A 27,190-nucleotide genomic window follows, 5' to 3' on the forward strand; every position below is an offset into this window, starting at 1 on the left:
CTCTTCCTGCCGGTTTCCTCTTGCCTTTTCCTGTCCCCCACCCAGTGCTGGGAGCTGGGGCAGAGGCAAAGGCTGAACAGGAGCAGCGGGGTCAGGAACCAACCAGGGCAAGCGGAGCCAGGGCCCCCGGGTGCTGCTGGGACCCAAAGCAGGGTAAGAGCTGGGGACCCAGGAGTCCAGCACCCTCCTCCCTCAGACCCAGGAGTCAGTCCCCAGCCATCCCCCATCCCAGCAACCAGCAATCCGGGCTCCCATCCCCTCCTCCACCCAGATTCTGGAGTCTGGGTCCCAGACCCCTCCTCCCTCTGACTCAGGAGTCCAGGTCCCCCTTCACCCCATCCCTACCTCTCAAGGCCTCAGGAGCTGGGGCTTTATCCACCCTCCCTTAGGGCCATGCTATCTGGTGAGCGGAAGGAGGGCGGAAGCCCCCGTTTCGGGAAGCTCCATCTCCCGGTGGGCCTGTGGATCAATTCTCCCAGGAAGCAGCTGGCCAAGCTGGGTCGACGCTGGCCCAGCGCTGTCTCCGTCAAGTGAGTGCCCACCTCCTCACGGTTGCTGCCCCTGCCCCACCTGCCTCCCATCTGTCCCTGTTTATGACCCAGTCCCTGCACTGGGTAATGCCAGGGAACCGGAAAGAGTTGGCTTCAGTTCCTGTCCTGAATGGGCAAGTGAGATGGCAGGCGGTAGGGGACAGTGGGCCCCAGTGATATAGGGTCCGGTGAGGGAAGTGCTGGGGCTGGAGATGGGCTTAGGCCGGTGGACACGGGGATAGGGACACAGAAGGAGTAGCGGTTTGGTTCACCTTCCTCCTCTCCCTGCTCACCTCTTGGAATTTCCTTCTGTGGGACTCGCCTTTATTTATTTATTTTCTCTCCCTCGCTCTCTCTTTGCCTCTGGCCTCTGCCCACGCCACCCCCCATCTCTATACACCCCGCGTCTCTCGCCCTTCTGTGGGTGTTTGTCCCGCACTATCTCTGGGTGTCTGTCCCTCTCTTTCTGGGTCTCTGTTCCTCCCCGCCCCCCCACTCTGGGTCTCTGCCCACCTCTCTCTTTCTCTAACCCCTACCCCCGTCTCTGCATGTCCTTCTGGTTCTCTCTCCCGTGTCTCTGCTCGCCGGTGGGCTCCCAGGTCTTCGTCTTCGGACACGGGGAGCCGCAGCAGCGAGCCGCTGCCCCCGCCGCCGCCGCACGTGGAGCTGCGGCGAGTGGGCGCGGTCAAGGCGGCCGGGGGAGCCTCAGGGAGCCGCGCCAAGCGCATCTCTCAGCTCTTTCGGGGCTCGGGGACCACGGGGTCCGGTGGCGCGGGAGCCCCCGGGACTCCGGGGGCCGCGCAGCGCTGGGCCAGCGAGAAGAAGCTGCCGGAGCTGGCGGCGGGCGTGGCCCCCGAGCCGCCACTGGCCGCCCGCGCCACGGCGCCCCCGGGGGTCCTCAAGATCTTCGGCGCCGGGTTGGCTTCGGGCGCCAACTACAAGAGCGTGCTGGCCACGGCGCGCTCCACGGCGCGCGAGCTGGTGGCCGAGGCGCTGGAGCGCTACGGTCTGGCCGGCAGCCCCGGCAGCGGCCCCGGCGAGAGCAGCTGCGTGGACGCCTTCGCGCTGTGCGACGCGCTGGGCCGGCCCGCGGCGGGCGCCATGGGCAGCGGCGAGTGGCGGGCGGAGCACCTGCGAGTTTTGGGCGACTCGGAGCGCCCACTGCTGGTGCAGGAGCTGTGGCGGGCGCGGCCCGGCTGGGCGCGGCGTTTCGAGCTGCGCGGCCGCGAGGAGGCGCGCCGCCTGGAGCAGGAGGCCTTCGGAGCGGCAGACGGCGACGGTGAGCTGGGGGGTGGGGTGGGGTGGGAAGCCGGATTCTGGGGGCGGGGCCTGTGGAGGGATTGGTGGGGCTTGGGCGGGGCCAGTGTGGGCGGGGCCTGAGGGACTCTTGGGACAGGATGGCGGGCGCCGGGGGAGGGGTCCGCGGGACGGGGACTGCGCTGGGTCTAGGGGAAGGCGAAGGTGGAGCAGGACCTAGGTCAGCCAGATGGGCTAGGCCCGAGGACTTTGCCCTTGGGACAGGTGCAGAGTTGATGGGCGTGGTCCTGATGGCAGATGGCCTCTCAGTAGTAGGCTGAATTGGCTCGTGAGGGGCAGGGCCCATGTAGAAGGAAGCTAGAAGGGGGACGCGCTTGGAAGGTGAGGAAATGGGCTATTAGATCAGAGCCTAAGAAAGGGCGGAGCTTCAGAAGGGTGGGCCTTGGACCAGGTGACCTTAGGCTGGGTTGGCTGCAAAGCCTGAGTGGGGGCTTGAGGGTGGTGCACGGGAAATGAAGAGGTATTTGTATTGGCCAAGGACCAGGCTACTTGGGGGCCTAGTATTTGAGAAGGCCTGGCCTGGAACAGGAGGTGCGCCTGTGATGAAATAACAAAGTCGGGGGTCACAGTCTGGCAGGGGTGGGGCCGGGCTCACAAAGATAGTGTCTGCTCAGGGAGCCTTCTCACAGCTTTTCTGTTCCCGAGTCTCCCTTTGGGAGATAGAGTGGTGTAGCAGTTAACACTCATGGGTTTTCTTCGCCGGTTAAACACAGCAAAATCCTAGGCGAAGATTCAACGATATAATGCATATAAAGGATTTTAGCACAGGGCTTGGCATATAGTAGTTGCTAAATAAAGAATGGCAATTATAACCATCATTGTCTTTTTTTTCTTTTCTTTTCTTTTCTTTTTTTCCAAAAAGCATTCACTGAACACCTTCTGTGGGCCACACATTATTTAGGGCCCTGGGGGAATACAGTGGGGACATTGACAATTCCCGTCCTTCTAGATTTCACAGCCCAGTGAGAAAAACATCAGTTCACTCATTCAGCTCATTTCCACTGGGCACCTACTAGATGCCAGGGCTGTGTGTGACAAAGTTCAGAGTGCCAGTGGTGCCCTTCTCTGCTTCGACTTGGAATGTCAGGGAAGGGTGTTCAAGAGAAGGTGGTTTCTGCTTTCCTTGGGGCAGAATCTTCTCGGTTCTTCGTGAACAGTTCTAGTGCCTAGAACAGTGCCTGGCACATAGTAGGGGCTCAAAAAATATTAACTGAAAGAATGAATGAATTTATGAGCTGAAATTACAAGATGGGTAGAAGTCAAGCAGGAAGTGTGTTCCAGGCACAGGGAACAGCATATGCAAAAACCTAAATGTGGGAAGCAGCCTCACCTCTTTGCAGCCAATTGTCTCTTTAGAATCTCTAGCTCTCCGAGTCTGGCTCTCTCTAGGTCTCTTTCCAGTCTCCGTCTCATCTTTCTCCATCTCTCTCGGCAGGCACGGGCGCCCCCTCGTGGCGGCCACAGAAGAACCGCTCCCGCGCGGCGTCAGGTGGGGCGGCGCTGGCCAGTCCTGGCCCGGGGTCGGGGTCAGGGCCCTCGGCTGGGTCCGGGGGCAAGGAGCGCTCGGAAAACCTGTCCTTGCGGCGCAGCGTATCGGAGCTCAGTCTGCAGGGTCGGAGGCGGCGGCAGCAGGAGCGCAGGCAGCAGGCACTTAGCATGGCCCCAGGGGCAGCCGATGCCCAAATCGGACCTGTAGACCCCGGCGACTTCGATCAATTGACCCAGTGCCTCATCCAGGCCCCCAGCAACCGCCCCTACTTCCTGCTGCTGCAGGGCTACCAGGACGCCCAGGTAAGCGCAACCTCTCCTAACGAGAGAGACCTATGCCCCACCCTTCGGTTGAATGGGCGGCAAAACTACAACACCCAGAATCCCGTGGGTCGTGTTAGTCTCAGATATGTCAGAGAAGAGAATGGAAGTGGTGGAGATAGATGTCGGAGAAGGATTTCACTGGAGGGACAAGTAGGCGATGATTCATTTCTTTCAAAGTTGGGAGAAAGCAGTGTCTTCCTCCAGGGAGAATGGGAGAGCCCACTTTATTTTATATTTTATTTTATTTTCCCGCTCTGCGCAACTTGCGTGATCTCAGTTCCCCGACCAGGCATTGAACCCGGGCCACAGCAGTGAAAGCCCGGAATTCTAACCACTAGTCCACCAGGTAACTCCTGGGAGAGCCTATTTTAGAAAGGTCTTCTTGGAGGCCTCTCTTTCTTGAGGGAGAGTAATGGAAGAGTATCTTCTGGGGAGGGAGATAATTTGATTGATGTCTGGAATCTTGTTCGGGGTAAGCCTATGTTGTCTTAGGAGGAATGGATTGAATCATTTTTTAAAAAAATATTTATTTAATTAATTTATTTTTATTTTTGGCGGCCTCGTGTCTTAGTTGCAGCATGCGGGATCTTTTGTTGCGGGTGCGGACTCTTCGTTGCGGTGCAAGGGCTTCTCTCTAGTTGTGTCGCGCGGGCTCCGTACTTTGCAGCACGCGGGCTTAGTTGCCCCGCGGCATGTGGGGTCTTAGTTCCCCGACCAGGGATCGAACCCGAGTCCCCTGCATTGGAAGGCGGATTCTTTACCACTGGACCACCAGGGAAGTCCCTAAATCATTTTTTAAAGTTGATGGTTTACTTTGGAACGATTGTGAGCATTGTTGATGGGGGCAGGTGGTAGTGATACTTCTATTTTATATATATCAGTGGCAATAGGAGAACTTGTTTGAGTGTTGGGGAGCAAGAGAAAGAAAAGATTAGTGGTTGGGGGCCAGTGGTAAGTTATTTCATTAAAGAAATGTCATGTATTATTGGAAATATTCGCGTGTGTGTGTGTGTGTGTGTGTGTGTGTGTGATAATTAGGAGAATCATTCTTATGGTTTTGTCTACCTTTGGGTAACAGTGGTACAGCCAAGTTCAACAGGTACAGCTGGGATCAATGGGAAAGCCCACTCTAGAAGGTGGTGGAGTTTACTGAACAGTTCCATTTTTACTCTCAGAGAGGGATCCAACTGGGTTAGGTCACTTGGCTGTGTATATGGGTGAGAGGTTAAAACTATTCAAAGAACTTGCATTGGAGGAATTCATGCTTCCTTGTTGGGGCAACAGGACAGGGCAAGTTCATTGTAGGAAGGGGTTTGTGTATATTACAACAGCCCATTCCTCCAGACAAGGTTGGTGAATAGGAGGCTCTATTTTGGAATGGTGGTCAAGTTGGAAGGATCTATTCTGGGAATATAAGAAAGTACGTTATGGGAAGAGAGGGAAACATTGGAAACATCCATTCTTTCAGATGGGATTCATGAGAAATTTCTTTGTAAGAGGCTTCATTGGAAGTGTCCATTCCTTGGGAACAGGAGTAAGAGTTTAATCTCTTGTAGAGAGGAATTTGTTTGCATTCATCTATTCATGGGTGTCTGTAATGTGAGAGTTCATGTGAGGTGCAATGGAAGAATCCCTTCTTGGGTTAGGGAACAGGAGAGCCCATTGTAAAAAGGGGGTTCAGGTATTCTGCATCATTCCATTCCTCCAGACAGGGATGAAAAATAGGAGATTCTACCTTCAGAAGGTGATCAGAAATATGGAAAGATCCATATTTCTCAAGAGGCAAATGAACCAATACATTGTAGTAAGGAAATTTAGAAATGTGCATTCATGGGGTGGAGGTAGTGGGAGAGAGTTCAGTGTAGGGAGGGGATTTATGGATATCAGGATGACTGTTTTCTCAGACATGAATGGGGAAAAGAAGTGTCTACTTTAGGAAGGGGGTCAGACAGAGTGCTTCCATTTTTATAGGATGCAGATGGGAGAGTCATTTTTAGGAAGGGGTCTTCTGGAATGCACCTCTTCATTTGGTGGATGAAATGGGACACTCCATTATAAGAAGAGGGTCTCTTTGAAAACATCTGTTTATGAGATGGGGTTACTAGAAGTGCCACTGTATGGAGATCTCCTTGGAGATGTCCTTTTTGGGGATGGGAATATTGAGAGCATCCATTGATGGGAGGGAGAGTGTCTTTGGAATCCTCCATCCTGGGAGTGGGGGGAATAGGTGAGTCCATTGTAGAATTACAGCTCCTTGGAAGTAAATTCATGGGGTGGGAAAAAATGAGAGTCCATTATAGAAAGTGGGTCTCCTTGGAAGTGTACATTCATGGGGTAGAGATAATGGAAGAAACCTTTGTTCAAAGGGGACGCCTCTTTAAAGGTATCCTTGCTTTGGGAATATTGAGAGAAACTATTATTGGAAGGGGAAATGTCTTTGAAAGCCTCCATCACAGGGGTGGAATGATGGGCAAGTGGGGACTGGGGTAGGGAAATGGGAGAGTTCCTAGGAGAAAGAAGGTTTCCTTGGGAAGGTCCATTCTTAGAGGGTGAGGGTAGTGGGACAGTCCATTTTAGTAATGGAGATGTGGTGTCCTTGGAAGCACCCATTCTTTGGGCTGGATGTTATGGGAGAATCCACTGTAGGAAGGGATTGCCTTGAAGGAGTCCATTCAGAGGAGGTGAGAAGATGGGAGAATCCATTGGAAAAAGATCTCCCGGGAAGCATCCATTCTTTGAGGGAGGGAAATGGTAGAGCCCATGTCAAGAAAGGGGTTTCCTCGTATCCAGTCTTCAGGATGGATGTTATGGGACAGTTCACCATAGGAAGTGCCTTTGAAGAGTCCACTCATGGGAGGTCGGAGGTAATTGGTGAGTCCTTTGGGATCCCAGGAGATCTCCTTGGAAGTGCTCATTCAAGGGACCTGGTCAGTTGTGGGTAAGGGATTTCCTCAGAAGCATCCAGTCCTCGTGGAGTGGTGTCCTTTAGTGCATCTTCACTTTCCCTCCAGGACTTCGTGGTGTATGTGATGACGCGGGAGCAGCACGTGTTCGGCCGGGGTGGGAACTCCTCGGCCCGCGGTGGGTCCCCAGCCCCGTATGTAGACACCTTTCTCAACGCCCCGGACATCCTGCCGCGTCACTGCACAGTGCGCGCAGGTCCTGAGCCCCCGGCTATGGTGCGCCCATCCCGGGGAGCCCCGGTCACGCACAATGGGTGCCTCCTGCTGCGGGAGACCGAGCTGCATCCGGGCGACCTGCTGGGGCTTGGTGAGCACTTCCTGTTCATGTACAAGGACCCCCGCGCTGGGGGCGCGGGGCCGGCGAGGCCTCCGTGGCTGCCCGCACGCCCCGGGGCCACACCGCCGGGCCCCGGCTGGGCTTTCTCTTGCCGCCTGTGTGGCCGTGGCCTGCAGGAGCGCGGTGAGGCACTGGCGGCCTACCTGGACGGCCGCGAGCCCGTGCTGCGCTTTCGGCCGCGCGAGGAAGAGGCGCTGCTGGGTGAGATCGTGCGTGCCGCGGCCGCCGGCGCCGGGGACCTGCCGCCCCTGGGGCCCGCCACGCTGCTGGCGCTGTGTGTGCAGCATTCAGCTCGGGAGCTGGAGCTGGGCCACCTGCCGCGCCTGCTGGGCCGCCTGGCCCGTCTCATCAAGGAGGCTGTCTGGGTGAGCACTGCCAACCTGCGTCCAGTCCCATCTGCGCCCCAAGTCCTTTCCCGAGCCTCCTCTCGCCACCTCCAACCTTAGTTTCGTAGTTGGGCAGGACAAAACTACATCTCCCAGTATACCTCAGGAGGGGGCTTGGGCTATTAAGCAAGGGGCCCCAAGGGATGCTGGGAGTTGTGGATTAATCCACAGTGCTTAAAGAGAAGACAGTACAGTAGTACCTGTCTTTGCAGCCGAGGGATATTGGAAGAAACCATCCTGGGAGATGGGGTAGGGGAAGAGATCCCTGAAGGTTGGAGCCGTAGTGGGCGAGACCATTCTTGGAGGCGAGTGAGAACAAACCCACCGGACCAGCAGATGGATCTGCCAGGGAGAAGCCATTCAGAGTTGGGGTGGGGGGAGGCGGGGAAAGTTCCATCCTATTGAGCTGGGGCCTAGTTATAGGAAAGGTTTAGGAGGTTTTTTTTGAATAGGGGGAAACTCCATCTGAGCAGAAGTAGACCTAAAGGGAGACAGACCACTCTTAATCATAGGGGTGTGTGTTTTAAACTGTAAGAAGAGGATTGACTATTCTGAAGCTTGAGGATCAGAGTCCATTTGAAAATTGGGGAGAGTCTCTTGTCAAAAAGGAAAAATCAGGGCATTAACTCAGATGCCTCTCTTCCTCATCCACCTCACCTTAATTCTGATCTTACTGTTCCACAGGAAAAGATTAAGGAAATTGGAGACCGTCAGCCAGAAAAGTAAGAGAAACTCTGGGGAGAAGGGTCTAGAGTGATGTAGGGGTCAGGATTCGCAGCCAGTTCTATGTTCCCATTTCCATGCATGTTTTAGTGCAAGCTTCTTTGGGACTCAACTTTTCTAGTTGTGAAATGAGGGTTGGACTCTGACCCCAGTTAGACCCAGATCTCGGGGTTTGGACATTTTGGGGGGAAACTGGGCAAGGATTACAAGTCCCTTCCCCTTTTCCCAGCCACCCTGAGGGGGTTCCTGAGGTGCCCTTGACCCCTGAGGCTGTGTCTGTGGAGTTGCGGCCACTCATGCTATGGATGGCCAACACCACGGAGCTGCTGAGCTTTGTGCAGGAGAAGGTGCTAGAGATGGAGAAGGAGGCCGACCAGGAGGGTGAGCTCTGACCCAGGCCCATGCTTGTCCAAGCCTCCTGCCGTTCCCTGCACCTGGGGACCTGGGCTTCTGCCTGGCAGCCTCTGGTTCTCCCTCTCACTCCTATGCCTGTCCTCAGACCCACAGCTCTGCAATGACTTGGAATTGTGTGACGAGGCTATGGCCCTCCTGGATGAGGTCATCATGTGTACCTTCCAGCAGTCTGTCTACTACCTCACCAAGGTTGGCCTTGACCCCTGCTTCCTGTTTGGCATAGCATCACTTCCTGTTTGAACTACATCACATTGCTCTGGTGTCACTTCTTATTTGACCTAGCAACATTTCCTGCTTCTCTGACATCACTTCCCATGTCCCAGGCCCTCCCCCACTTCGCACTTTGCTGTTCTGATACCACTTCCTGTTTGAGCTTACATCACTTCCTGCCTTCCTGACTTCTCTTCCTGTCTCCGCAACTATCCCCTCCTGATAGGCTGACTTCACTGCCTGGTTATATCACTGTTATATCAAGCTCCTGTTTTCTAAGTCCACTCTTAAGTCACTGATAAGTTAGATAGATAGATAGATAGATAGATAAATATAGATCAAATAATACTAGGCACTGTCATTTAAATTAAACCTCTTTATTCAGGCCTCACTTTCTGTGTTTGCTGACCTCACTTCCTATAGCTTTGAATTCATTCCCTTTTCTGAGCCACAAACCTTTTTCTCCCTGGAGTGCCCATCCTGTAGGGCCTGTTTCCTGCCCCAGTCCCCCGCCACCACTCTTTTTTTTTTAAATTTTATTTATTTATTTATTTATTTATGGCTGTGTTGGGTCTTCGTTTCTGTGCGAGGGCTTTCTCCAGTTGTGGCAAGCGGGAGCCACTCTTCATCGCGGTGCGCGGGCCTCTCACTATCGCGGCCTCTCTTGTTGCGGAGCACAGGCTCCAGACGCGCAGGCTCAGTAATTGTGGCTCACGGGCCCAGCTGCTCCGCGGCATGTGGGATCTTCCCAGACCAGGGCTCGAACCCGTGTCCCCTGCATTGGCAGGCAGATTCTCAACCACTGCGCCACCAGGAAAGCCCTTTTTTTTTTTTTAATATTTATTTATTTGGTTGTGCTGGGCCTTAGTTGTGCTGGGCCTTAGTTGAGGCAGGTGGGCTCCTTAATTGTGGCACGTGGGCTCCTCAGTTTTGGCATGCGAACTCTTAGTTGTAGCATACATGTGGGATCTAGTTCCCTGACCAGGGATTGAACCCAGGCCGCCTGCATTGGGAGCATGGAGTCTTATCCACTGCACCACCAGGGAAGTCCCACCGCCACCACTCTTGAACTTAATATTGCTTCTTGGAATTCTCAGGGTTTCTGTCTTATGTTGGGCCTCATTCCTTATCTGTAGAATGAAAGGGGATATTTTGGGACAGGTAGTCTCTGTGTTCCTTGAGCAGCCTTGATTTGTGAAGCCCTTTCCTCCCAGGCTTCACTTCCTGTACATCCCTGCCAAGTGTGGTTTTATTTCTTCTTTGGCTCTGACCTCATTTCCTGTCCTTGGCCTGATCTCACTTTCCACTGGCTAACTGCCACCCCACTCCCACTTCCTGACTCTCCATTCTTTTCCTTTCCTTCGGGAATTCTGGATAAATAATTCTTTGATTGAAGGGAGCCTCTTTTTTCAATGTCCTTTGTCCTCCTTGAGCTGTCTCTGTTGAGAACTACATCAGAGGTGGTCTTAAAATACCCAAGACACTTCTGGAAAGCCTTTCTTAAACTTGAGGTATCCCAGGCCTGATGAATGCTAGGAACCTATGTGGAAAGTAGGATTTTGCTCATGGAGACCTTTAGGGTGTTGAAGGTAGAATGGACTACAATTCCCAGAAGCCTTTGGTGGAGCTCCCCAGTACCTTCATGCTTTACTACCCTGAAGCTTCCAGGGAGTTGTAGTCCAACCCCTTGTTTGCACCTCTGTGTCTCCTCAGACTCTGTATTCAACGCTGCCTGCTCTCCTGGATAGTAACCCTTTCACAGCTGGGGCAGAGCTGCCTGGGCCTGGAGCCGAGCTGGGGGCCATGCCTCCAGGGTTGAGACCTACCCTGGGCGTATTTCAAGCTGCCCTGGAACTGACCAGCCAGTGCGAGCTGCACCCGGACCTTGTGTCTCAGACTTTCGGCTACTTGTTCTTCTTCTCCAATGCATCCCTTCTCAACTCGCTGATGGAACGAGGTGAGGGTGGGTCTGGAAAGGGGCCGGGAAGCAGAGACAGGAGCCACTGAGACCTGCATCAGTTAAGACACATCAGAGGCTCAGGCCTCATCTTTAGGGACTCTGGAGAGCAAGCTCCAGATCCCAAGCTGAAGAATAGGAAAGGTCTGGGACGCAGGAGGGCAGAGTCCGTGCACCCATTGCTTCTCACACTCTTCCCCCACAGGTCAAGGCCGACCTTTCTATCAATGGTCCCGAGCTGTCCAAATCCGAACCAACCTGGACCTTGTCTTGGACTGGCTGCAGGGGGCTGGGCTGGGTGACATTGCCACTGAGTTCTTCCGGAAACTCTCCATAGCTGTGAACCTGCTCTGTGTGCCTCGCACCTCCCTGCTCAAGGTGACTCCTGACCCCTGACCTCTGAGTCCCCAATCCCACTCATCTGTCCTCTGTATTCAGCTTACCCTTGGATCTCCCCTTGGACTCCATGTTATCCCCAGTCCCAGTTCAGACACCATGGGTGATGCATCAGCAGCTAGAAGGAAGCCAGCCACATAAATGTCCAAGTTTGGCTGCATCTGAATCCCAGTTGGACTTATTAATAATAGTTTCCAGGGTCCCCTCCTTCAGACATGCTGATTCAGGAAGTCTGGGATGGGACCAAGGAATGTGGCATTTAAAACATTCATTGAACGTAAACTACATGCCAGATACTGTGTTTAGCCCTTCTCACTGAATGCTGACTAAGCCTCGTGAAGTAGGTTATTAATTGACAATTTGGTTCAGACAAAGAAACTGAGAATCAGGCAGGCTAGGTCACTTGATTTCATTTATTTACTTTTATTTATCAAACTTTTACAGAGCATTTAACAAGCACCAGTCAGAGTTCTGTGTACTTTACAATCTTGCCATATTAAATCGTCCTAACAACCCTGTTAGGTAGTTCCTGTTCTCCCCCAATTTACAGGTGAGGAAACTGAGGCACAGGGTTTGCGAGAAGGCAATGAGTAGCCTGGGACTTTTGAACCCAGGCAATCTGGGTTGAGTCTCTTGTTTTAACCACAGTGATGATTCTGTTGCCTAGATCTAGGTTAGGTACAGAAAATTTCAAACGGTTACAAAAAGTAGCCACAGTAGAATAATGAACACCTATGCACACAGTAACATAAACTAATGGTCAATTTTGTTTCTTCTCCACCCCTGCCTACTCCTACCTCCTCATGTATTCCGAAGCAAATCACATTTTTCTTTTTTAAAGCTGAGAGTATGCCCTTTCCCACTATCACTTTGGTGACAACCATGTCTCACAGTACCTGGAAGACGTTGCACAGACATCACTGTCTACCCACTACATCCATGCCCTCTTCTATGGAGGGCCTTCCACTTAGGATTTCTCAGCTGCCCCATAATGATCGTAGATTTTTCACCTCATCTTCCCACCAGGCTTCATGGAGCAGCCTACGAACTGACCACCCCACACTGACCCCTGCTCAGCTCCACCATCTGCTCAGCCACTACCAGCTGGGTCCTGGCCGCGGGCCTCCACCTGCCTGGGATCCTCCCCCTGCAGAGCGAGATGCTGTGGACACAGGTGAGGAGAAATAGGGACAGAGGCATTGGGGCTGTCAGCTTTCTTCTGTCCTCAGGACCTAGGGATCCATAGCCCCAGCTCCTTCCTCCTGGTCCAAGATTCTGGACCCCTAGCCCTCTCCTGCCCCGGGATCTAAGTGCTGGATCCCAGGATACAGGATTCTCCCCCAGGATACAGGAGTTCAAGCTCCCAGCTCCTTATTTTTTTCGCAGCGGTTCAGGTCCCCAGCCTCTTTCCCCCACAAACTACCTTCCTCACCTAGGAGACCGAGTTCCAGGCCCCTCCACTCTAAGGAATCTGTACAACGAAGTTCCCAGTCCTTCCTCCTTCCTTCCTAATGGACCCAAGAACCCAACTACATCGCCCGTTTCCCAGGCAACGGTGGCCTTTCATAGTCTGAACTACAGCTCCCATGATGCTTGGGGACTCCCAAGAGTCGCGTTTGAGGGGACCCTGCTCCAGGAGCTCCCGGGGGTTTTTTCCTTCCTTCGGGCGTGACGCAGTCTCGGCTATCCCCGACACTGCTGCCTCACGCCCATTTTCAGAATTTAACTCCGACTTCTTCGGTCTCATAGGGGACATCTTCGAAAGCTTCTCCTCCCATCCTCCCCTCATCCTGCCCTTGGGCAGCTCGCGCCTCAGCCTCACCGGTCCTGTGACGGACGACGCCTTGCACCGTGAACTGCGCAGGCTCCGCCGCCTCCTCTGGGATCTTGAGCAGCAGGAACTGCCGGCCAATCACCGCCACGGACCTCCCGTGGCCACGCCTCCTTGAAAACCAATAGCAAACGAGCGCGCGAACCTTGAAAATTCATCGGCTTCTCTAGAGTCTGTTTGAGCGCAGAGCTTTCTGGGAGTTGTAGTTTTTCCCCGCGTGGAATGCTGGGAGTTTGAGTTTGGGGGTAGTAGAGGATGGGACCGTGGGAAGATGGGTTTGGGAATTTGAGTGCCAGGAACAATAAAGGTATCTGTGGTATTGGCAATGCCTCTATTGTTAAGACTCGGGAGCGGTAGTGATGATTTTCTGTGGAATAAGGCATCAGGGCCCTTGCCTGGAGCATTGGGCTCCTGCCGAATCCTCCGTGATATTTATAGCCACGGCCTCAGCTTGCCCTCTTGCATGTAATCCAATCCAGGAGCACTGTGGCCTCCCACGCATCTCAGAACAGAGCCCTAAACTTGTTCTGCCAAAGATCAGGCCCTCAGTCCTGCCAGTGGGAAATAGCCAGCGCTCCCTTCGACCTCCCATAGCCCATCCTCCAGCCTCCTCCCTCAGACCCAGGAGTCTGGGTTCCCAAGGTCCCCTTCTGGACCTTTCTGCCTGTCGGGCACACTGATGAGCCTCAACGTTTCTTGTCCCTGTTCTGGAATCCCTCTTCCCTCACATCCGAAAGTGTGGGCCCGCAACCCACTCCTCCCTTTGGCCCAGGAGTCCAAGCCTCTGCCTCTTTTTCTTCAAACGCAGGAATTCGGGTCTCCAGCCCCCTCCTCCCTCAGACCCAGGAGTTCGGGGCTCCAGTTTGAACTTTTCCCTCCCCTGAATCCGACTCTGGCTGCTGCGTCAGGGAAAAAGTAAGCGACAGGTGGCACCTGCCTATAGGGCCGGGGCACGACCACCTGCCGCTGCTGCTCACCCTGAGCCCCTCTCCTGGCACCTGCTTCTGTCAGTCCGCCCGCCGCTGCCCCTTTCGACCCCGCAGCCCCAGGACGTGGAGGAGGAGCGAGCCGGGAACCCCGACTTCCGCCCCGCCCCAGGCCCTCCCAGTCCGTGCTCCCACCCCTTCTCAGGATGCCAGGAGGGGCTCCTGTCTCCCCCCCCCGCCCCTCTCCATCGCTCCCGACACGCCCCCAAAAGGGGGGTACGAGGCGGTCCCAGGCTGGTAGGGCGGAGCCCGCCGCCTCCAGCCTTGACTGCGGGACTCAACCCGCTCCAGAGCACAGCTGAGCCGAGCCCACCTGGTGAGAAGCCCCTGGGGTGGGGGGTGGGAGGGGAACCCGCCTTAACTCTTCTGTCACCTCTCTGAGCCTAGTCCCTTCCCTACAGACCGTGGTGGCTGCCACCCACCCACGCCCTTCTCAAATGCAGGTGGCAGAGACCCTTCCATTCCCCAGGGACCTATCGGGTCCCCTTTCCCCTCTTGATCAAGGCTGTTGGATTCTAGGCCCCTTAAGAGTATTGAGTTCCTTCCCTTCACCCCCTTTTCCTCCCTCTCCTTTCATAGACCCGGGGTCCAGGCCAGCAGTGCCCTCCTTCTTAGGACCCAGGAGTCCCAGATCTGAGGTCCTTCCTCCCCCAGACTCCAGGAGTTGGGGCCCTCAGCGCGTCCTCCCTCACACCCAGGAGTCCAGGCTCCCAGCCCCCTCCTCCCCCAGGATCCAGAAGTTATGGCCCAAGGCCGCTCCCATCTCTAAGTTCCTCAGGCCCTTTCCCTGCTGCGTTCACATGCAAGGGACGCCTCCTGACCTCCACTCTGACCCTGCCTCCTGTGGGGGCCCTGCTCTCCCTCCCAGTCCAGGTCCCCATCCCAGCCTTGGCAATGACCCTGGCGGCTTCCTCCCAGCGCTCCCAAATCATTCGCTCCAAGTTCCGATCTGGTGAGAGTCTTCTCTCTGTGCACGTAGGGAAGGGATCCTCCCAGTCCTGGGAATATACTCTAAGTCTGGGAGTCTGCACGGCGGGGTGACATGGGAGGGGGGGTGGTGACACATGCCAAAGGCATGTGTTTTCTGTGCAAGAGATTATTTATGTAAAGGAGGCCCCAGCAAAGGGGTGGAGTTGTGGTTGACAGTGAGTGTGCAAATGGCTGGTGCAATGCTCACGTGAATAGTGGGGAATGGGCGGCTAGGGGTGGGTGTGCAGAGGACCAGGTACTGCAAAGGAACAGGGGCTTAAATTGACACCGGTGCAAATCGGAGGAGCGCCCAGTGTGGAACTGTGGGCAAGGGGACAATGAGCTCTCAAGTCTTGAAAGCGTCAAAGGTTGCATTTCAGGTCCCAGCACAGGTGAAAAGTGTGCAAGTGGGTACACCTGGAGGTCAAGTCCTGAGTAGACAGAGCATACTTGAGTGTGCAAATGAGTCTGCTTCTGTGGTTGGGTGGGTGCGAAGACACCAGTAACCAAAGAGCAAGGAGTGTGCAAGAGTGCACGTGTACAAAGAAATGTGCAAAGAGAGATCCTTACTCCACAACTGGGGGCCAAATTCTGAATGCGTTAACGTGGCTGGGTGTGTGCCGAGACAGTGAGCCTAGGATGAAGAGTGGCAAAGGGTACCAGTGCACAAAAGTGCTGTAGATGCAAAAATAGAGCCCAGGGAAATGCGTGTTTGAAGGTGGGTGTGCAAAGGAGGTGACTGAGGGGAGGCCCAGAGGTAGTGCAGAAGTGAGTGGGCGTGTGCAAAACGGGGTGTGGGGATAAAAGGGGGCGAGGTACAAACGCTAAGATGGTGATTGGGCGGAGGATGGGGTGGGCATCGGCTGACGAAGTGGGCAGGTGGAGGAGCTGGGGGCAGGGCTGCCTCCTGCCTGCACCGCTGGCTGGCTCCTGGCCCCAGAACGGCTCTGGCCTTCGGCGCTGTGCTGGCAGGGAACAAGCAGGAGGCCCGGGAAGGGAGCAGGCTGCCCGCCCACCCGCCTGCACGGGGTGTGTAAGGGGGCTGGGCACACGTGTCCCGCCAACAACTGCAGCTCACACTCGCCTGCCAGGCCAGGCTCTTGGACACTCCCTTCCCGCCTTTCTCCTCCCACCTCCCTCCACAGTCCTCCAGCTTCGGATCCACAGACGCTATCAGGACACGAGTAAGTGTGGGCCCTGAAAGGGAGGGGATGGCGGCCCCACTCCCTTGGGGCACCCTGGAGTGCAGCTGCCACACATCTTGCTTCGGTCCCCGAGCCTCAGTCCCTATGCCCCAGGGTACACTGCCATCCCATCCTGCCCTTCCCCAGGACCCAGGAGTACAGATCCCTGGCTGCCCCACCCCTAGGAGCTTTTCTTCCTGCTCTTGGGCTTTTCCCACTCCAGTGAAATGCATGAATCCAGATCTTGTTTCTTTGGAGAAGACAGGCATCCCACACCCCACACTTGGCACACATACAAATCTCAGGATGTGGCTTTCAGCTTCTCTCTCTCCCCAAGAACCAGGAGTGCTGGTCCCACCCCTGTCCCAGCAAAACCCCAGAAATCTGCGATCCTCAGCTACCACACCCCTTGGTGACTGAGGATGAGATTCCTGCCTTTCTTGAGAATGTAAAGGTCTGGGTCCCTAGCACTTCTGCCCTTAGATCCAGGAGTCCAGGCAACCAGCTCCCAACACTTGGGTTTCACTCCCTGGCTCTGTCCTCTTGCACCCGGGGGCTGGGGCCTCCAGGGTCCTCCTTCCCATGCAGCCTTGTTTCTCCCTGCCTGGCGTGCTGCCTGCAGGCCTCTCAGGGTCCTTTGCTGCCTCTCCATTCTCGGATCCAGATCCATGGATCTCAGCCGCAGACCCGGCTCTGGCTCCGGCCCCAGCCTCACCCTCGAGCCCAGCGCCTTTCCTCTTCAGCCCTGGGGTCCTTCTCCCTGAGCCAAAACACTACCCTTGGCGGTCCCTGAAGAAGGTGAGTCTCGACCAGAGTGAAGGGAAAGTCCCCCTGAGAGTCTAGCCTTGGTCCTCCTTACTGCTGCCCATTTTGCTCCTCTCTGATGGGGACAAGCCGACCCCGTACTTTTCATGGGGCTCTGGGGCAGGAAAGTGGGAAAGGAGCAGAAGCGTTTGACATCATACCTGCTTTTTCAGGAGTCTCCCAAGATCTCCCAACATTGGAGGGAGCCCAAGCCCAAGGAGCACTTGACATACCACCAGTACATGCCCCCAGAGCCGAGACAAGGGTCCAGGGCAGACCCCCAGGCTGAAGGGTCGGCCTTGGGTCCCCCTGGACCACCTCCATGGGAATGGACAAACTCACAGCAGCCACCTCCTAGGTATGACCCCTGTTTTTGTTCTCTGGGAAGTTCAGGCCCCCCGATCCCTCCTCCCCCAGGACTCAAGAGTCCAAATCCCCGGCCCCTCTTCCTTCAGTTTCCAGAAATCCTGACCTCATATCCGAGAGTCTGAGCCACCTCCTCCCCACCCCCACCCCTGCCCCAGTTCCTCTTCTCTCAGGCACCGGAACTAGCCTCCTGTTTGTTCTCTCGGAGCTTCAGAACTCAGGTCCCTTGCTTTCCTGCATCTTCATGAGCCCCTGTCTTTGAGGACCAGAATGCCTTTTCTCTCTGCGCCTTCTAACCTGTTTTCCCCTCACAACTCTCGCCAGGATGAAGCCCAGTCCCCTCACTCCCTCCCCACCAGGAGTCCCCAGCCCCTCGCCCTCTCCACACAAGCTGGAACTTCAGACTCTCAAACTGGAGGAGCTGACGGTGAGTTTGGGGAGCAGCTTCCCAGGCTGGCCCTCTCGCTCAGTGGGGACCCAGAAGGCTAACCCTGCAGCCTCTGCTCCATTGGAGATCCAGGACCTAGGGTCCCCAGTCCCTCCTCTCTCGGTTTCCAAATGTCCAGCTCCGACCCCCCCGCCCCCCACCTGCGCCCCGGATCCCGCCTAGCACGGCCTCTCTCCGCCTCGCTCCCTAGGTCTCAGAGCTCCGGCAGCAGCTGCGCCTGCGGGGCCTCCCGGTGTCTGGGACCAAGTCGATGCTCCTGGAGCGCATGCGCGGCGGCGCCCCGCCCCGCGAGCGGCCGAAGCCGCGGCGCGAGGACGGTCCGGCGGCTGCTCCCTGGCCTCGCTTCAGGCGCAAGGCTTTGGGAGCCGCTGGGAGGCCGGGCTCGGTGAGAGCGGGACTACGCGCGTGGACCAATGAGGAGAAGACAAAGCGGGACGGGGCGGGAAGTCGAGAAAAGACTAGCCAATAAAGTGTGTGGGGCGCGGTTAAGAGCAAAGGGGGAGGATCTTAAGGGAAGGGAAGCCAATGAAAGAATAGGGGGCGAGGCCGAAGGGAGGGATGGATGAGTGAAGGCCCCGGCCGGGACCAGGAGGTGGAGCCACAGGTAGCGAGTGGATGGGGTTGCTCCCAGTGGGCACGGCTTATAGGAACTCGCCCTCTTCGCCGTTCTAGTTCAAGCCGAGTCCAACATCTCATTCGCTGCCCCCTCCACGTGCCGCGGAAAACCTTGTGACGGCTCTGGCTCCTGCTCCGGCTCCGGCTGCATCGACGGCTCAGGCTCCAGCTCCAGTGCCGATCCCTTCCTCAGCACCAGCCTCGACAGCCCTGACACTGGAGGAGGAGCTGCAGGAAGCGATCCGCAGAGCGCAGGTGAGAGGGAGCGGGCCTAGGGTCTCAGTCAGGATCAGGCTGGAGTCCCAGGTTCACGCCAGTTCTGCCCGTCCGCAGTTGCTTCCGAACCGGGGCATCAGTGACATCCTGGAGGATCAGGTGGAGCCTGAGGGTAAGAGCCGAACTCCTAGATTTGGGGGGAAAGGGGGCCGAGGTTCTGGGCTTCTGGGTTCGCGGGAGGAATAGGTTGGTGTCTGGACTCCTGAGTCCTAGGGAGGAGTGGGCTGGGGACCTAGACTCCTGGAAAGGACGAATAGGGAGCTGGCGTCCGGATCCCTGCCTTCCTAAGCTCACACTTCATTCCTTCCCCTACAGACATGCTGCCCCCCATCCCCCTGGACTTCCCCGGCTCCTTCGACTTGCTGTCCCCCTCCCCGGACTCTGAAGGCCTCTCATCTGTCTTCTCTTCCTCGCTCCCATCCCCCACGAACTCCCCGTCCCCCTCTCCCAGGGGCCCCACCGACTCCTTGGATTGGCTGGAGGCTCTGAGTGGGGGTCCCCCACTGGGCTGTGGCCCCCCAGCCCCCAGCATTTTCTCTGCTGACTTATCTGATTCCAGTGGCACCAGGCTGTGGGACCTGCTGGAGGATCCATGGTGATGGATTTTGGGGTTTCCAGGGACTGTGAACTGGGGGGGATGGAGAGGCCACAGAGATAGACTCCCTGAGGGAGGGGTTGGAACAACCAGCAGAGTCCCTCCCACCACAGACACAAAATCAGAGACAACTCTCATCCCCACCTGGCCCCTGCACTGCTGCTGACATGCCCACCTCCTGACTTCTGCCTGACCTCCATATGATCCCCTCCATGGTTGTGTGGTTGGGGGCAAAGAGGTTTCATTTGCTGCTGACCAGGGCAAAACAAGCTGCTTGCTGCTTCCCTCAGAGACCTCATGGATGTTTTTGTTCCCACTTTCATCCCCGCATCCCACTGACTAGATGGATGCCTGTTGCTGGGGAGTCTGGAAGGTGGTCTATGCTTTTTGGATGCAGGAGAGGGACAGGGAAGAGTAGGGAGAGGGAATAGTCTGCCAGACCCTTGGCTTCTGATTGGAGATGAGAAAAATCAGATGTGTCATATCGAAGGTCAGATTCTCTCGGAAGCAGAGTCTGAGACAAGATTTGTGTATCCATGATACAGGAAAGAAATGCTCCCAGGAGAAACCAATGAAGGAATAGATGAAACAGGACAGCGATGGGGAAGAAGACTAGCTAGATTGTGATTTCAGGTGAAGTCCCAACACCAGCCTGATCCCATGGGGAGCTCTGGAGGATAAATTAAGTTGTAGAGTCTTTCCCACCTTGAGGCAAAGGGAACTGGGCCTTTGAGGCAAAGGGAGATCCCTGTTTGGGTTTATTATTGCTGAATAACAAACCACCCCAAAATTTAGAGTCTTAATTACTGTCTGTGATTGTTCACAATTCCTTGGATTGACTGGGCTCAGTGAGGCAGTTCTTCAGCACCATAACTGGGCTGGAACATCCAAGATGGCACACTCAGGTGCATCTGGCACCTTGGTAGGGATGGCTAGTAGGCTTGACCCTACTGGGCTGTGGGATATCTGGACTTCTCTCATTCTCCGTGTAGTCTCAGTGCTCTCCCTCTCCATGCGGTTTCTTTCTCCAACAGGTAGCTGGACCCCTCACATGGTAGCTCAGGGCTCCCCAAAGTGGGCATTCCTAGGGGAGGAAGCAAAAACTTCCACTCTCTTAAAGACTAAGCTTGGAACTGGCACCATGTCACTTCCACCACATTTTATTGGTGAATGCAAGTCAAGGTAGCCCAGGCTGAATATGGGAGAGGACTACACAAATGTATGAATATCGGGGGCATGGTCATTGGGCGCTGTCTTTGGAGACCGGCCACTACACCCCTCTAGGCAGTCATGGGCCACAGGTCACAAGAAGGGGGCAGGATATAAACTCCAGGCATCTCAAGCTCAAGGGCAGTCCTGGGAACAAGGTTGCAGGGTAAGCCCTTAGCAGCAAACTCTTTTAAAATATAGGTTTATTATCATTCAGGTATGGTGAGGCCAATAGGTCGGGAGACAATTGCCACTGAAAAGATAGTTTGTTATTTTCACAGATCCCAAAGGAAGGGGGCATGCCAAGCTATGCAGGGCACCAGGGTCAGTCAGGAGTTAGAGGGGAAGAGGAGAAACTTGGACAAGAGTCTTTATTGTGGTTTCCTTGGGAAGGAACAGATGAGGCAGAGTAAGCTTAGGATTGTCTTATTATTTGAATAATTTCATCAGGCTCTGGGGTGTAAGGGTTGTCCCCAGTTGCCTGGAACTTGGCCCTGGGGTGATTAGACAGATGAATAGTGGCCTGAAGTATAGAATGCCATAAAGGAAGTGGTTGGGGGTATGGGCTCTGGGTTGGTTGCTTTGCATGTGAAAGGCATACTTACATGTCAGTCCTTTATTACCTCTAGGAATTGGCTAGCCCTGGGAGGGGCAGTCCCTCCAATGTCAGCAAGGCCCCAGATGTCAAAGCACCAGAAATACAGAAATAAAAAGGCATGATTAATGCATAAAGCACACAGAAGCCGGGTGTTGGGTGCACAGAACTGGTAAGAGGAATCTGAGGGGACCTGGGCAGGCTGCCAACAGTGTCCACTACAGGTGGGAATGTACAGTGGATTAGTTATGTGTTACAGGACCTAGAACCGGTGACTTCCCCTGGCTTGCTGTCATGTCAGTTTCCTTATTTGTAGCTACAGCCCAGTGTGGCTGAGAGAGTTCACTGAGAATGTCCCTGAATTGGACCTGGCTTGTGACATGTGATGATGATAAACATTAATCACCATTATTAGCTGCTGATCGACAATTCTAGTGCCTCGAAGTGTGTAAACTCTGGTGAACATTGAAGATCCAAGATAAAAATGGAAGGGAACAAATGCTCGTTACCATGAGGCAAAGGGAATCTTTGATGTCTTCCAAACCAATCAGGTAGAATTTGTCCTCCTTACTTTCCAGATGAATTAATGAAAGATCAGAGAAGGGGAGTGACCTGCCCAGTGTCACGCAGACAGGAGGTGTTGGAGTAGGGTTTTAAATCAGATGAATATGTCTACAGCCTGTGCCCTCAGGGTTGAAAAATCAAAGAACCTCAATCTCTGCTCTGGTGAAGCTCAGACATTTGCAAAGAGAGTCCCAGTGCAGGGTGATAGGGATTTTCATGGCAATGGTACAAGGAATAGGAGGGGCATGACTCCTAGAAGGTGACCAGAAACTGCAGGGGAATGGGACAGGGTGGTCAGAGAAAATATTTTCGCCAAGACTCAAAGGGTGAGGAGGAGCTGGTCGGAGGAAGCTCTTGGAAGACAGCATCCTTGTAGAGGGAGAAGAACATGCAAAGGCTTGAAGGTGTGAAGGGTGCTGCCACCTGGGGAAACTTGTGAGGTCAGGGTTCCTGGAATAAAAGGTGGGTGTTGGCAGGTCTTCCTCTGTCTCTGTTTCCCTTCTGACACTTCTATGCCTATACCCCTGTATCAGTCTCTTCCCATCTCTGCCTGCCTCTGTGTCTTCACTCTGTCCCCGTCTCTCCTGTGTCCAGAGGAGGGCGGCCTTGGGCTGAGAGCCTGTGGGCCCTGTGTGCAGTCTCAAAGAGTCAGGGCTAGGGGCAGCTGAGGAATTCTCTGGAAGGTGGAGATTTGAAACACAGACCCAGGATTGCGAGGAGTGTGCAGGTTTGGGTCCAGAGTCTGAGGGACGGGCTTGGGTCCTGCATTCTCCATGGCCCGTCCCTCAGCCCTTTTCCAGACATGTCAGCTACTTCCTCCTGCCCCTGAGGCAAGGACTGGGCCTCCCCCAAGGGGGTGGGGAAAAATGAGGGCTGGACCTATGGGGGAGCTGGGGGTAGGATGAGGTCAGATGAGGACCCCTCCCCTCACCATGCTGCCATCCCACGATCTCAGTGGAAGCATGAAAAATACCAAGAATATATTTGACAAATTACCAGTTTATTTTATAGACATATTCCCCAGAAAGATACATTCATATTCATTGGGTAGACTGGAGAAGAATATATTTTGCTTTTCTCCCCCTTCTCCCTCCCCCTCCTTCTCTTCTTCTTCCTCTTCTCTCCCCCCCACCCCATTTCTCCCTCCCTCCCTTCGTTATCTCTCTTTCTCCCTCCCTTCTCTGTTACCACATAGCTAATTGGCTGCTTCCAATCACTGACTTCTATTCTATTCTGCCTTTTACCTCTACATTATTATTATTATTATTATTATTATTATTATTATTATTTGGCCTCGCAGTTTGTGGGATCTTAGTTCCCCAACCAGGGATTGAACCTGGGCCCTCAGCAATGAAAGCATGGAGTCCTAACCACTGGATCGCCAGGGAATTCCCATCGTCCACCTTATTTTTTCTTTCTGCTTCGCCAGTGATGACCACCCCCCAGCTCCCAACTCCACCAACCACCTGAGCTCCTCGTCGTCATCAAGCACAGCCTCTTAGGGACCTGTGGGAGAATTTCTCTGGGAAACACACCCAGGAGAGCTTGACACAGAAGCAGGTGCCATGGTGGTTGAGGGTCATCTCTGGGACCAGATCCACCTGTGTGGACTTATCTCTCCATCACTAGCTGCCTGGCCTAGGGCAAGCCATTTAACCTCTCTGTGCCTCAGTTTCTTCATTCATATAATGGGAACAAGGGCAATAGTACTTTGTGTGGGTGGTGTGAGGAATAAATGAGTTAACCTGTGTAAGGTGCTTAGAACAATGCCTGGCGTATAGTAAGTGCTCATTAAGTGTCAGTGACTGTCACCGACCCACAGGATTGATTCGATTTCCACTCCTCTGCCAAATGGCTGTGCCCCCCCACCATGTGACCACCATGTGTGCACAAGGGTTGCCCTGCCCTTGGTATTGTCCAGCTTTCTCATTTTCAGTCTGTCCACTGTTACCTCTTCTTTCTCTCAAATCTTGTTTATCCCTGATGGTGGATAAGGGGGACTCCCATACCTCAGACAGACTGGTGATGAAGACCTCAGAGCCAGGGCAGGGGGGGTTAGGTGGCTGAACTGGGAGGAAAAGAGGGAAATGGGAATTGTGAACATTCATTCTCTAGAAGACAGGCTCTCTCCTTCCCTTGGGCAAACCGCTTCAGTGCCAAACCTTCATTCAGACTTTGAACCCAGCCCCTCCCTATCTGGGGACCCTAGACAAGTCACTTCTCCTCTCTGACCTCATAGATGACCTGGTTCCTAGGTATTTTCCCAAGAGAAATGAAAACATGTTTGCATAAAGACTTGTACACAAATGTTGATAACAGCATCATTCATTATAGCTCTAAACTGAGGAGAGCCCAAATGTCCATCAGATGGTGAACAGATAAGCACCCCATGGGACACCCACACAGTGGAATACTACTCAGCAGTGAAAAGGCGGTGAATGGTTGATACCTGCAAGGATATGACTGAATCTCAGAAACATGATGCTAAGTGAAAGAAGTCAAACACAAAACACTAAACATGGAATGATTTTTTATGATTCTAGAAAAGGCAAAACTAAAGTGACCAGGAGGTGTAACCAAGCAGGACCCTATGGGACCTTCCCGGGACAAATCCCCCCATGTCCTCCACATACCTCTTGTCTGTAGAAAAACTTTAGCCTCCTAGGCCTTCCCCGAGTTACAAAGAATAAATTTTATCAGAGAGGTGAGACATGCAGAAGCAAAGGAAAAACAGTCTAGCAAGACAAGATAGTAATAGTTTAGCCATTAAACAAAGTCAAGGACATTTAGTTCCTCCTCAAGGGAGGAACTATAGATGATATTCTGAGTCATATCCTTTGAGCTGTTTTGCAGATACTGAAACCCCCACCAGGTGGAAGAAGTTAATTGTATGCTACCCACAAGAATGTAGACCCCAGACTGGTTGGAACCAGAAGGTTGATGATGTTGACTCCCAGTTACCTCACTGCCAGCCAATCTGGAGAATGTCCAAGAGCTGATCACGCACCCCACAACCCCTCTCCCTTACCCTGTCTTTAAAAACCTTTCCCTGAAATCCATCAGGTCTTTTAAGCACTAGCTGCCTGGACTCCTTGCTTGGTGCCCTGCAATAAACACTGCACTTTCCTTCACCACAACCCGGTATCAGTAGATTGTCTTTACTCCACGTGGGCAGGCAGACCCAAGCTAGGTTCAGTAACAGAAGCAGCTCAGTGGTTCCTTTTAGTATATTCACAGAGTGGCCCATCCAGCAGTACAATCAATATCAGAGCATTTTCATCACCACAAAAAGAAATCCCATCCATACCCATTAGCAGTCACTGCCCATTTCCTCCCAAACCTCTGCTCCTCCCACTAGGCAACCACTAATCTACTTTTTGTCTCTGTGGATTTGCCTGTTCTGGATATGTCATATGAATGGAATCATATGTGCTCCATTGTGTTCAGCTTCTTTCACTCAGCATAATGTTTCCAAGGTTCACCCATGTTTTAGCATGTACAGTATTAAAATGGAGCAGGACCCTATGGTCCTTCCCCACCATGTCCTCTGCCTGCCTTTTGTCTGTGGAAAACCTTTAGCCAAAGAATAAATTTAATCAGAGAAGTGAGAAGATGCAGAAGCAAAAAAAGCAGTCAAACAGGACAAAACAATAATAGGTTAGTCACTAAGCAAAGTCAAGGACCTTTAATTCCTCTTCAAGGGCTATAGATAATATTCTGAGCCATGTCCTGTGATCCGTCTTGTAGATACTGAAATCCCCACCAGGTGGAAGAAGTTAACTACATGGTGACCAGAGTGTAGCCATGACATAAGCTGCCATAATTCTGAGAATTGACCTCAAGGAAATGGGAACAAACTGACCCTGGAACTGAAGATTAACTGTACTTAAAACAATCAAGATGATGCTGGTCAGACCACCAATGACCAATTTCAAGATGACTGTCAGAGCTGACTGCTATTTCTGCATGTAGTCCCCTCCCTCTGTCTGTAAAAGCTCTTTCCCACTGATTGTCAAGTGGGGCGAGTTGGCCTTTGGACAGAATTCCACCCTCACCCCCACCCCAGTTGCCAGCATCCAAAATAAGGCAAACTTTCTTTTTCACCAACTTTGCCTCTTCATTAGCTTTTGAGCAGTGAGCAGCCAGACCCCCACTTTCGGTTACAGTATTTCACTCCTTTTTATGGCTGAATAATATGCCATTTTATGGATCCACCATATTTTGTTCACCCCTTCAGCAGGTGATGGACATTTGGGTTGTTTCCCCTTTTTGGCTATTATGAATAATGCTGCTAGCAAATGGGTGGATATTATTGTACATAGATTGTAGTCACTAAAGCTGGGAAATAATAGACCAAGCAGAACAAAATGATTGTGTTTACAGACACATCCAGAGATGGTAAAAGGATAAAGAAAGATAGATATATGCCAACAAAAGTGAGCATCACCATTAACTGCAGTGGAGGGAGAGAGGCTTTCTGGGTGTTTCCGTATCCTGACAGCATCCCAGGTGTGCAGTAAAGGGTTAAGTCAACAGTCTTGGGGTGCTCAAACCCCGCACATTCCAAAGAGAGGACTGACCAATGATCAGCTCCTGGGACATAACCTCTAAGCTCTTGGCTTGTCCTACCTGATAAGAGTGTCTTTGTTTACATGGGGCCTTGGACCACATGGTATCAGCTTAACTTCTGGAGGTGCTGGAGACTGAGTAGCTGAGGTCAGTCACGTGGGCATCCAGCCATTCCTACGTGATCAACCCACAGTAAAAATCCTGCACACCAAGGCTCGTGGGAGCTTCTCTGGTTGGCAATACTTAGTATGTCTTGTCACACATCGCTGCCGGGAGAACTAAGTGCTGTTCATATGACTCCACTGGGAGAGACAACTGGAAGCTTCCACCTGGTCTCTCCTGAACTCTACCCTGTGCACCTTTTGCCTTTGCTGATTTTAATCTGTATCTTTTCACTGTAATAAAACACAAACATGAGTATAACGGCTTTCCTGTGAGTCCTTCCAGCAGATCATTGAACCCGAGAGTGGTCTTGGGGTCCACCGACACACCAGGTCTTAATCTGGATAGGAGTTTCTGCCGTTATTCTTTTCATTTATTTAGGCTGCACCGGGTCTTAGTTGTGGCACGCAGGATGTTCGTTGCGGCATGTGAACTCTTAGTTGCGGCATGCATGTGGGATCTAGTTCCCTGACCAGGGATCGAACCCAGGTCCCCTGCATTGGGAGCATGGAGTGTTACGTACTGGACCACCAGGGAAGTCCCTGCCCTGTTATTCTTTTTTTTTTTTTTTTTAAATAAATTTATCTATTTATTTATTTTTGGCTGCATGGGGTCTTCGTTGCGTGGCCTTTCTCTAGTTGCGGCAAGCGGGGGCTACTCTTTGTTGCGGTGTGTGGGCTTCTCATTGCGGTGGCTTCTCTTGTTGCAGAGCACGGGCTCTAGGCGTGCCGGCTTCAGTAGTTGTGGCTCGTGGGCTCTAGAGCGCAGGCTCAGTAGTTGTGGTGCATGGGCTTAGTTGCTCCGTGGCATGTGGGATCTTCCTGGACCAGGGCTCGAACCCATATCCCCTGCATTGGCAGGCAGATTCTTAGCCACTGCACCACCAGGGAAGCCCTGTTATTCTTTAAACTGTGCATTTTATGAATGTTTCACATGTATGATGTTAGAATTTAAAAAAATAATCAGGACTTC

General features: G+C 53.4%; 2 protein-coding genes across 6 annotated transcripts; both read left to right on the plus strand.

The window, feature by feature from the left end:
* Positions 1-47: 47 nt before the first annotated feature.
* Positions 48-13,202, plus strand: RASIP1 (Ras interacting protein 1). 2 transcript variants are annotated; one of them, XM_059906189.1, is made up of 12 exons: positions 48-153; positions 390-530; positions 1,130-1,809; positions 3,283-3,638; positions 6,671-7,324; positions 8,030-8,067; positions 8,298-8,449; positions 8,568-8,671; positions 10,406-10,649; positions 10,855-11,027; positions 12,072-12,219; positions 12,795-13,202. In XM_059906189.1, exons 2-12 carry the CDS (start codon positions 394-396, stop codon positions 12,992-12,994), a joined length of 2,886 nt encoding a protein of 961 aa, XP_059762172.1. In that variant the 5' UTR covers positions 48-153; positions 390-393; the 3' UTR covers positions 12,995-13,202. The 2 variants fall into 2 exon arrangements, with proteins under 2 accessions (XP_059762172.1, XP_059762173.1); XM_059906190.1 differs by lacking the exon at positions 6,671-7,324 and having other exon boundaries at positions 49-153.
* Positions 13,203-13,850: 648 nt separating this feature from the next.
* MAMSTR (MEF2 activating motif and SAP domain containing transcriptional regulator) lies at positions 13,851-23,254 on the plus strand. 4 transcript variants are annotated; one of them, XM_059904372.1, is made up of 11 exons: positions 13,851-14,178; positions 14,731-14,814; positions 15,977-16,015; positions 16,638-16,813; positions 16,993-17,177; positions 17,510-17,612; positions 17,824-18,018; positions 18,306-18,503; positions 18,582-18,636; positions 18,840-19,119; positions 20,958-23,254. In XM_059904372.1, exons 2-11 carry the CDS (start codon positions 14,757-14,759, stop codon positions 21,046-21,048), a joined length of 1,380 nt encoding a protein of 459 aa, XP_059760355.1. In that variant the 5' UTR covers positions 13,851-14,178; positions 14,731-14,756; the 3' UTR covers positions 21,049-23,254. The 4 variants fall into 4 exon arrangements, with proteins under 4 accessions (XP_059760355.1, XP_059760356.1, XP_059760357.1 ...); XM_059904373.1 differs by having other exon boundaries at positions 13,852-14,178; positions 16,680-16,813; XM_059904374.1 differs by lacking the exon at positions 20,958-23,254 and having other exon boundaries at positions 13,853-14,178; positions 18,840-19,913.
* The last annotated feature ends 3,936 nt before the right edge of the window (positions 23,255-27,190 follow it).

The sequence above is a fragment of the Balaenoptera ricei genome, chromosome 19 (genome assembly GCF_028023285.1).
Source record: "Balaenoptera ricei isolate mBalRic1 chromosome 19, mBalRic1.hap2, whole genome shotgun sequence".
Classification (NCBI taxonomy): Eukaryota; Metazoa; Chordata; class Mammalia; order Artiodactyla; family Balaenopteridae; genus Balaenoptera; species Balaenoptera ricei.